General features: G+C 31.2%; 1 protein-coding gene across 1 annotated transcript; it reads left to right on the top strand.

Annotated features, from left to right (window-relative positions):
- Positions 1-8,317: 8,317 nt before the first annotated feature.
- Positions 8,318-11,254, top strand: LOC106343743 (probable serine/threonine-protein kinase At1g09600; the record flags this gene model as incomplete). The annotated part of the gene is given in 7 exon segments (XM_013783041.1): positions 8,318-8,759; positions 8,843-9,127; positions 9,216-9,533; positions 9,620-9,847; positions 9,918-10,018; positions 10,104-10,446; positions 10,519-11,254. Coding segments are annotated over 7 exon segments (1,869 nt in total). The 3' UTR covers positions 10,672-11,254.
- Between the last annotated feature and the right edge of the window lie 484 nt (positions 11,255-11,738).

Genomic DNA, 11,738 nt, shown 5'->3' with positions numbered 1-11,738 from the left:
ATATATATATATATATATATATATATATCAATTATGTGAAAGAAATATAAGCTTAATATGGAAAAAAAATCTTAAATACAAAAACTCTAAAATTTAACAAAAAATACTAATAAAAATTAAACTATGATATCACTTGAAAGCTTCTTAGACAATATTAATAAAATATTTAAGCGATAATTAGACAAATTTGATTTTTTTTGCCAGCCAAAAGTTTATTATTAATTAGCATCAGTTATTTCAAGATGTTTAAGAAAAGATGGACAAAAAATAGGATAGACATAAATAATATATAAACTATGAATAATACTTTGTAAAGCTGACGTAGATAACACATCTGCACATCCATTTCTAGTCCTTTTTGATGCCTTAATTCAATTTGTTCAGAGCAATCATTTCTCAAAGAGATCGTATGAGATATTGTTTTGATATTCAGATTTGTTTCTTGACTGTTAAGAAGATTGATAACTGTAAAAATGTCTCTTTCGAATATGATATGTCTATAACCGAGTCCCCAACATGAGACAATTTTATTTAAAAAGTAAATAATTTCATTTTTCTTATATTATATAATAAATATATATTATTTACTGATAATAAAAATATAGTTATTCATCTATCACAAATATCTATGCAAATATGTGAATCAAGTACAACGATCAAACAACATAATGATTTCCACAAAGAAAATTTAAAAAATATATTTATGTTATGTAGTCTTATTTTATATTCTTTAAATAATGTAATACAATATTATACATTATTTTTTTAGAATTGAGAAATACATATAATATATTATCCGTGCGTAGTGCGGTTAAAAAATCTAATTTATTTATAAGTTTGCCATTATGGCTAAGGTGTAGTCATTCTCAAGTTCTATTCTTAATAATCCTTTATTTACTAGATAGATTACACAATATATGTCATTGATATGTACTTGTCACGTAACATAATTAGCTTGATAAAAAGATTATACATATATATATGAATTTTGTTCTTTTGTGAGATTAGGTCGCCGATGTCGGATGTTGGATTTAGAGCAAGGTTAATGAGACGGGGAGGTCATTGAGGTTAAAGAGACGAGAGAGGTAGAGTCCTGACATGCCGTTGTGGCGGTGGAGGAATGAAGAGACGGCGGAGAAGAAGTGGAACGAGTCAGGGAGGCGAAGTCATGCGGAAGATGACCTGCGAGGAGTGGGAGCTTCGAAGATTACTATGGCGGATTCGTTCGGTGCTGTCGTTTTGGGTGGTATCTTTGATTGATTGCACGATGGGCATCAGACTTCAAGGTTAATTATTGTTTTCTCTCTGTGATTTCTGCTTGAGAATCAGAACTAATTTATAAATATATTTGTTGGTGGGGATGGAGAAATCAGGTGGTGAAGCTAACCATGGATCGAATAGTAGTGGGAGTATGTGATGGCCCGATGTTGATGAACAAAGAAGTAAGCCATCTATCACTCTCGAATCTATTATCATCTTTCCCTTTTCGCCTAGATTAGTTTAGCATCCTACACCGTTTGATATAAGCAAGACATTTGAGAACGAGGAATCTAGAAACTTATATGAGATTGAAGTCTCTCTTATGGCCAAAAATGGATTGTATTTCGTGTTTTTATCTTTGTACTAAAAGTTTCTGTGGTTTAAAGCTGAAACTGTTACGCTTCGTTGATGAGCTCAAAAATTTCAAGGTCTCAAACAAATTAAAGAGTTCAATTCCACTGGACCAAGGGGCTTCCACAATTACTTATTAGTTAGGATACACAATTATATAATAATAATTATATATATATATATAATATATATATATATAATTATTCATTAAGGGTAAGAACGATATTAACTAGTTTAACTTTTAACGTGAGAATTTTGTTACAAAAAAAATAACTTCACAAATAATAGTATACTAGGTGTTTTGCCCGCACATGCGGACATAATTTTCTTATGAATATTTATTAGTTTAAATTATTAATTCAAAAACTAACATAATAAGTTATTATCTCCTCGTGAACTCTTTTACTTCTATTGAAGAATAGGACTAGATCACATTTGATAACATATAACCGCGAAACTACGGAAATTGAGCAAGCTTTCCATACCAAGCTTTAAAAGTTAAAACATACAAGTCCTTTTTAATTTTGCATATGGTTAAGATACTCTCGTGATTGAAGACCAAATCATTTCTCCATAACAATTTTGTTATCATCCTCACCATTTATAAAATCATTCTTCACATGTAACTGCCATAACCTCCAACTAAAACTTGTAGCTAAAGATATGAGTAAGCGTACAATAGTAATCTTTGTTACTGGGCTGAAAATCTCATCATAGTTTTCTTCATACTTTTGAAATAACCCTCGAGAAACCAATCCTACTTTGTACTATCAATGCTTCCATCAGCGGTTCGCTTTAATCGATACACACATTTACAAGAGATGAAAATTCTTGGGTTTCAGAACCAAATCACAAATTTCATTTTTCATGTGAGCATCCTTTTTGGTCGTTGATTGGTGATAGAACCACAATTATGTTACTCTTTTTTGTCTTGGTCAGTGTCACTCTTTCACCTTGAGTCTATGTTTTAAGACTTTCAATGTGACTTAGAAAATGAATATTATGTTCATCAATCTTGGAGGAACACACACCATCTTCATAAACCAAGACTTGAGGTAGCCCATAGTATTATAAACCTCTTTCAAATAAACCTCACAAGACACTATGTACTTATGTCTCTCCAGATCCATGCCCGTACAGTCTTTCCATTATTGGTCGTAACTGACAAAAATGCACTTCTTTATCTTTGCCTCCAACTTTTTCATTTGAAAGTAGAACACATTTATGTAGCCAACTGATCCTATGTTTTATTTGCCGAAGAGAAGTTAAGTCTTAAAGAATATATCCATGTCGTAGATCCCGAATAATACATTGTTTTAACCGTGCTTCCAAAATATATTCCACCTAAACAGGAGTATTAATCTCAGAGTAAAGGTTCTTTATCTTGATGAAGAACTATGGAAATTGAAGACTCCCTTTGCTTCGCTTTTGCGAGTTTATTCTCTGCTAGCTGTAGCCTAGCCTCATTATTCTTATTCAAAAGTTGATCTAATGCTTCGAAATGTAAATAGCAAGTTTACGCCTTGTGACACACTCCAATACACCTGCAGATATAGAACTCTTCAAAGCAAACTCCGCTTTAGCATTTTTCTGTGTCCACTCCTTGGTTGCTTCCGCGGTTGTATCATCTCCCTTTTTTGATGTTGTGCCACTATCGCCAACGCCATTCCATAAGTCCTCACTCACCAACTATGGCTCCATTCATGATTTCCATAACTGGTACTTAGATTGGTTTAATATTTACATTGGCAATCCAACAACACGACCCATTGGTTCCACACTTAAAACATATTCGAGCTCTCTTTTAACCCCGATCTTGATAATACATGATTATAATGACTGATATCATTTAAAAAAGTTTGGATAGTGCTTAGAACTAGTGTAAAACCATAATACCCAAAAAACCCCAAAGGAATAAAAGACCTTTAAAGTATGAATAAGAATATAAAAAAAAAACATCAAGAGAAATCTTAAAAGCATTTAAAAAAAAACAAGAGAACTTATCAGAAACACTTTATAAATTTATATTACAAATGGTGAGCTGAAGAGATGTTTATAACTTCTTATACATCTTATAAAATATCTAGATTATTCGACCACAACTTTAATTACTTCCTATTATTTTATTAATCTCTAAAATTTTCTACTGCAATATCTAGATTTTATTAGGGTTTTTTTTCAAATATGACTCAAAATTTGAAGTCAAACACAAACATGACCTATGTTTTTTTTTTAAACTTTATTTTGCAATATCCACCCTAGAAGTTTGAGTTATTCACAAAAATACTACTACTTCTTTTTCTTCCAAAACTGAGTGTTTTACTCATTCATCCCCATCTTCCTCATTTATTTATAACATTGCCATTGTCACCAAAGCACCAACCACCATGAACAACCAATTTCAAGCTCTAAAAGCACCTAAAATCAACATATACATCTTTATATCCTCATTTTTTACACACATAAACCATTTCCATTTCACTTTATCTCTGATTTCATCCAAAAAATCCTAACGATTTTTTACAAAACTATAAGCTTATTAGAGTTACTTAAGTTCATGATTCATGGTCAAGAATGAGTGAGTAACTTCCATTAAGAAGTTATGTGTACTTGTAAAAGCTAAACTTGAATTTCACCGGATCTAAAATGATTTTTGAATTTTTTTTCATATATGTTTCGCTAATACGACTTCTAGAGAAGTCTTCAAGCCAATGCATAGGTTAGTTTTGCAATTGACTTTTTATGTGTTATTTTGCAATTGACTTCTTGTGTGTTTTTTTTTGCAATTGACATAGGTCAATGACTTTTTTGTCTTTTTTTTTGTTAACAAAGTAAAATTAGAAGACTTATCTAGAAGTCTTCTAACTTACTTTGTTAACAAGAAAAATGAGAGGAGTCTTCTCGGATAAACAAGTTTTTTTTGCAATTAACCGAAGTTTGTCAGAAATTTAACTTTTCATAGAAGACTTCATGAGAGAAAACTTCTCGGGAAATCTTCTTTACTGTTAGATGAAGTCTTCTCACTATCGCAAGAAGTCTGCATAGATTAGTTTTGCAATTGAATTTATTTGATTGTTATTTTTTATAAATTTTATAAATTACTTTTAAGATCTAATACATGGGAAGACTTCCGAAAGACTTCGCTTTAGGTGGAAATATGTCAGAAGACTTCTTAGGAAGTCTTCTATAAGTCTTCAAAACCCTAACCAAATCAAATAAATAACTAAATAGCGAAAAAAACAATTTATTAAACTTAAAATCAACTTATAAAGTGTTTAATATACACAAAACTAAACACATGTAGGTCAAAAAAAACAATTTTAAATTAAGATTCCAAAATCTAATCCTAAATAATAACAATACTATAACATATGTTATCAAACCTTAAATCAAAGTCTCATGGGAGTCTTCGAAACCCTATAATCAAATAATTAAGCAAAAACAACTTCCGTAAACTTGAAAGAAATTTAGAAAGTGTTTAAATCAAGCTATTAGCTAGTCACTAAACACATAAGTCAAAACTAAAAAAAAAGATAAGATTTCAAAATCTAACTCTAAAAATACCAACAATACTATAACATATGTTACCAAACCCTAAACCAAAGACTATTATTACTCAATTTATATTCACTCACCTATGTTAATAATAATTCAATTTTAGTAAAACTAAATTACATCATTTATAAATGTCTATTATTACATGATTTCTATTTTTTCCTTTCAAATTTTTTTTTATAAAATTTATAAATTATTTTTTTAGATTTAATACATGAGAAAACTTGCCATTGAAGACTTCTGGAAGACTTTGACATAAGCGAAAAACCTAAATTCTACTGAAATTTAGGCGGAAAACCTAAATTCTACTAAAATTCAAGGGGGAACATATCAGAAGACTTCTTAGGAAGTCTTCCAAACCATAACCCCTAATCAAATAATTAACTAAATAGCAAAAAAAAAAATTCACTGAACTTAAAATCAACTTATAAAGTGTTTAATATACAAAAAACTAAACACAAGCAGGTCTATTTTTTTTCTAAAGTTATGATTCCAAAATTAAACCCTAGAAATATAAACATTACTATAACATATGTTACCAAACCCTAAATCAAAGCTATCATGACTCAATCTATATTCACTCATCTATGTTGAAAACAATTCAATTTTAGTTAATCAAAATTTACATCATTTATAATATTTTATAGTTATATGATTTCAATATTTCTCCCATACAAATATTTTTTATAAAAATTTATAAATTATTTTTAAGATCTACTATATGACACGCGGAGGGTTATAATGGTAAAACTTAATACATGTTTTTTGTTTGTTCATAAGATGATTGTTGTAATTTCACTAGTCTTTTGGGTTACTTTTGAATTTGATTGAATTTAGGGTATATAATTATGTTCAAAATCATATTTTGAGTTATATTTGGCAATTTCCCAAATTTTATTAAGGGTAACATTGACTTTAACCGTTCTAACTTGTAACGTGAGAGCTCAATTGCAAAAATTTATTTCGCAATTAAAAGTATACTAGGATAAGACATGCGCCTTGAGCATGGTGAGTTTATTTGTATATATTATCGACAATTATTTATATATATTTGATTATTTTATATATTTATATACAATGTTTTTTGTTGCAATTATATAATTTCTTTCCAATGGACCAGATCAATTTTTATTAAAAAATGTGGAACTAAACTATAATTAATATATCATGCGTTTATCGGATTGGACATTAAACAAACTATTTACAAAAATCTTATTTTTTTTTCCACCGAACACATTCTTTAAAAAATGAACAGTACTATTTTCATAGTTGAATTATTTTGACATTTATTTTCCATATGGTTTTGAAAGGTTTCAGATCAACCATCGAATTGATACATGTCATTTTAATGTTTTAGTCATATGCTTAAGGAAAACTTACATTTTTATAATTTAAAGTCGTTTCAAAAATTCAAAATATAACATATAAGAAAAATATAACATATAAGTTTTCCTCATTTTTCTAATTTAAAGTCGTTTTAAAAAATTAAAATATAATATATAAGGTTTCTTCATTTATTTAATTTAAAGTCATTTTAAAAATTTCAAAATATAACATATAAGAAAAAAATTTAATTTTTTATTACATGGTTATTGTGATTTTTTAATTTTTTAATAATATAAAATTAAAAAAAATAAAGAATGATTCAAAAATTGTTATTAAATCTTTATTATTCATAGTCAGTAATTGCCATATATGTATTAATCATATTAAATAATTCCGTATCTTTTATTTAAGGAAAGAAAACACGCTTTTTATATTTTTTGTTAATATTATGTTCCTTAGTAATTGGATTTGGACCAACATTTTTTTTAATTGATTCTTAAGTTGTCACGTAAGCTAAATTGTCATCCTAATTAAGTGACACATAAGCAGAGTCTCTTTTTAATTAATACAAACTTAAGGTTACAAATTTTTAAATGATTCTCAATTAGTATATAGGGGATATATATATATATACATAACATTTTTTTATTTTTTATTTGAAAATTTTATCCTTTGATTTTCCAGTATTAAATTTAAGAAAATTTATATGTCATATAAAATACTAGTAGAGAAATAATGTTAATGAGGAAGACATACTTTTGTAAACCAATTATATTGGTTTAATGGTTGATATCTGATAACTCCCTCGTTTGATTTGATTTCAAATGGAAACAAATCTGATTTTATTTAGAAGTTGTCATTCTGTTTTAACTTTTATTTATAACCGACCCGGTTTATTGATAACTATTATTTATTTCAAAATATAGTTTCCATTTGTGTTTTGCATCAATAACTACATATAAGCTATTTTCGATGAATTTCATTAGATGAATCAAATATTCTAGAGGAATTATAAAATTTTGAGATTTCACTGTTATTTGTTTATGAATTTTTAAAATCTGAGTAGAATCTATTGTTATTGGAGTGAAGAATTTTAAATCCCAATCAAAATGCTTTATTATTAGAAAAGTTTAGTTTTCATTGATTTTAAGATTATATTAAAATCTATTAGTGTTGAGATGTAATTTTTTTTTTTTACTTATAAGATTCAATTTTGAGAATATCATATATATCCATAAAAATTTTAAAATCTATGTAATGAAATAAATTCACATACAAAAACACACAAAATTGAAGAGCGAAATAATACAAATCACAACTTTATTACTACAATCCCATTTTCATGCAAACAGTTTGAAGTATTTGGATTTTTTCTAAATAAAGAAAAAGAGAAATAACAAATTTGTGTGTTGTCCCAAGATTGAAGGGTTCTCCTGATTTTACTCTAATGCAAACCATATCTTGCATCATTTGTTTTCCATCTCTCTATTGACAATCTTTCTTTTCCTTATTTCCCCCGGATTTTCCGTTTTGTTGAACCGCTGCTGCAACTATGATTCTCAACATTTGTTTGCTCTTGAATAGTAAAACCTTGTTGCGTTTGTTTCTATAGAATTTGCCAACTTCTTCACCAAATTCACAATCTTTTTGGGGTTTAGAAGAACCCCTTTTGGTTTCTTGCCGCAAAAACTTAGATTTGCATTCATCTCGATTAATCTGTCCAAGTGATAGAGAGATCTTTGATGCTTGGTGCAAGGTCATGTTTTAAATCATTGTAGAGTAGTAGGATATTTGCGTGCGTAAACCAAGGCAGAGTTATTATTATTATGGGCTGCATTTGCTCGAAAGGAGCAGCAGAGGAAGCAGACGATCTTTCATCTCATAGTCATCAGAAAGGAAAAGAGTATTGGAACAAATCTTCCGCGGTGCAACTGATTGCTCCTCTGCCTTCAAATAAAGATGATTTCTCGCACAAAGCCGTAGATGGAAGCTCTGGTGGTGGACGAAGAGCGAGCGGTTTGATTGTTCCTATAGATGATAGTCACGATGGTAAAACAACGATCATAGAGAGACCTTCGAGGTCTCATCGAGGAAGAAGAGTTTCAGACAATGGCAAAGGAGGAGGATTGATTATTTCGAAAGTACCTCGTAGCGCAGAAGCAGAGCTTATTGCTGCTGGATGGCCTTATTGGTTAACCTCTGTTGCAGGGGAAGCCATAAAAGGTTGGGTTCCTCGCCGCGCAGATTCGTTTGAGAAGCTTGACAAAGTTAGTAGTCTCTTTCAACTTTTCATTTGTCTGAATCATACAGTGTATTGGTTTGTAATGATATTGTGTTTTTATTTTTACAGATAGGACAAGGGACTTATAGTATTGTGTATAAGGCTCGGGATCTTGAGACGGGCCAAATAGTGGCGATGAAGAAGGTGCGGTTTGCTAACATGGATCCGGAAAGTGTGAGGTTTATGGCTAGAGAAATCAACATTTTGCGCAAACTAGATCATCCAAATGTTATGAAGCTTAAGTGTCTTGTCACTTCAAAGCTATCAGGTAGCTTGCATCTTGTTTTTGATTACATGGAGCATGATCTTTCAGGTCTCGCCCTTAGGCCTGGTGTCAAATTCACCGAGCCACAGGTACTTTAATAAAAGCTTCCGTCAACTACTCACCCATGTTGTGTTCTCTAAGACTAACAAATCAAATTTCACTATTCTCTGTGAATAGATCAAATGTTTTATGAAACAACTTCTTTGTGGACTTGAGCATTGTCATAGCCGCGGAATTCTTCACCGTGACATCAAGGGTTCGAACCTTTTGGTGAACAATGATGGTGTTCTCAAGATTGGAGATTTTGGTCTAGCCAGTTTTTATAATCCGGATCATGAACAGCCGCTAACTAGCCGTGTAGTCACCTTGTGGTATAGAGCACCTGAGCTTCTACTGGGATCTACAGACTATGGACCAGGCATTGATCTCTGGAGCGTTGGTTGCATTCTAGCAGAACTCTTTGTAGGTAAACCAATCATGCCAGGAAGAACTGAGGTGAGTTATAAGATTCAGATTATATGTGTATGATGAGTCCATACTTCTTTTTTAGCCTTGGTTTTAAACTGATTTGTATCTTGCAGGTGGAGCAAATGCATAAGATCTTTAAGCTGTGCGGTTCACCATCCGAAGACTTTTGGGAAACAACAAAGTTCCCACAGGCGACAAGTTACAGACCGCAACATCCTTATAAGCGTGTCCTACTAGAAACGTTCAAGAACTTACCATCTTCTTCTCTAGCTCTACTTGATAGGCTTCTATCTGTAGAACCAGAGAAAAGATGCTCAGCTTCTTCTACTCTATTGAGTGAGGTAATGTGCCCTCTTCTTGTTTGTTTAACATTTTTGAGTGAGGTAATGATTATCTTATTCATCTCTCTAGTTCTTTACAACCGAGCCCCTCCCTTGTCACATCTCAAGTTTGCCCAAGTATCCTCCAAGCAAGGAACTTGATGCAAAGAAGCGCAACGAAGAAGCAAAAAGGTGAGAGAGTATGCAATGAGAGGTCCGTGAATGATGCATGATCAGAGAGATCCTAAACAAACTTTTCATTTTTGCAAAATTTCAGGAAGAAAGCAGAAGCTGTGAAGTGGCGTGGACACGAATCTGCGAGAAGAGGTGGAAGAGACTCCAAGGTAACACCGGAGTTCATGGCTTCAGGGCACTCTAATGTCTCAATCAACACCCCATATGGGTTCAAAAAAGAGAATGGAAGAGGAAAGCTCTTTTCTGCTTCAAGTTCAGTGATCCATCCAAGCTTAACCGCAACATTGAATAAGAATAAAAGCTCTAGGAGCAGTGTAGGAGAGGTGAGAGCTAATCGTTCCAACAACAATGTGCCTGTTATAACAGGGGGCTACTCATCTAGCTCTTCGCAAAAGGAAAGTGTACCATCACGAGAACCCACAACGGTAATAACTGACTCTTTAACTCTTCTTCCTTCCTTCCTGTTAAATAAATGTTTTCTTGATATATTGTTTCAGAGATATATGCGAAAGAAGAACAGAATGCACTGTTCGGGTCCGTTGATGCCTCCTGGTGGCAACATTGAAGACATGATGAAAGATCACGAGAGACGAATCCAAGAAGCTGTACGCAAGTCCCGCCTTGAGAAATCTGTCAAAGCATGTGCTTAAGCAATGAAACAAGATAGAAACTGATGATACACGAACTAGATGATTTCATAACTTTGAGTCACAGATTGCCTCCCAAGTTCTATTATGGCAAACCTATGTTTCATGCTCTCAGCTATTTCTTTTGGTTAGGGAAGCAAACAGATGTGCATATTAAGAACTACTCCTTTAGTAAGTCAATTTATAGATAGAAGTTATACATTTGGCTTAATAGAGAATATATATATATAAAAAGCCTTAGTTCTCTTAGAAACTAGGCATCAATTTCAAAACTAGTACATATCCAGCTTGGGTATCCGGCTGAGCTCTGAGTATTGACCGCCCATTCACTGCAAATCTCTTGCCACAAGTTTTCTGGTGAAGCTCCGCATATTAAATCGGAGCTGCAAGCGGCAACATGCCAGTAATCTGATTCGATCTTTTCTCTGAGCTGATGTAGCTGCCAACCGGCATAACCAACAAAGAATCTCAAGTCCTGTGGCTTAAGAATTCCCTTTTACAAGTACTGCAGCTTCATCCAAAGTGTTCCGAGCACCAAAGTTTAGTCCCGGTATGACTTCTTCAAACCCATGTATCTTGGTTTTCAACAGGAATAAAGCCGTGAGAACGTTTTGGGTTGCCCGAAACCAATCATATAAATTTATTCGATAAAAATAATAATACTAATTACTAGAGAAAAAATATATATAAAAATAATCTAATAAATAAAATAATAATTATATAATAATTTTTATTTTTATTTCAAAACAGTTATTAGTAAAGTTTTTACTATAAAATATGATAAATATTTTTAGATAAAGTGATTAAATTACTTAATTTTTATGCAATGATAAAAAAAAGATAAAATTTTATCAACTTTACATTTTTGAAAATATTTTAATAATGCATACAAAACTATAACCACCAACCAATCTAATCCTACTATATATTAATTGAAAAGTCACTTAAATGACTTTTGCTTAGGTATCATCCATAGGTGAAGTTTAAAATTAATGCTCTTAATTTGATTGGTTGTTAGTATTTGAATTTTCATTTATTTAATTAAAATTTTAATAATAAAACTAATCCTA

Source organism: Brassica oleracea, chromosome C5 (assembly GCF_000695525.1).
Source record: "Brassica oleracea var. oleracea cultivar TO1000 chromosome C5, BOL, whole genome shotgun sequence".
In the NCBI taxonomy this organism is placed as follows: domain Eukaryota; kingdom Viridiplantae; phylum Streptophyta; class Magnoliopsida; order Brassicales; family Brassicaceae; genus Brassica; species Brassica oleracea.
The sequence above is the reverse complement of the archived record's forward strand: the minus strand, read 5'-3'. Positions and strand labels throughout refer to the sequence as shown.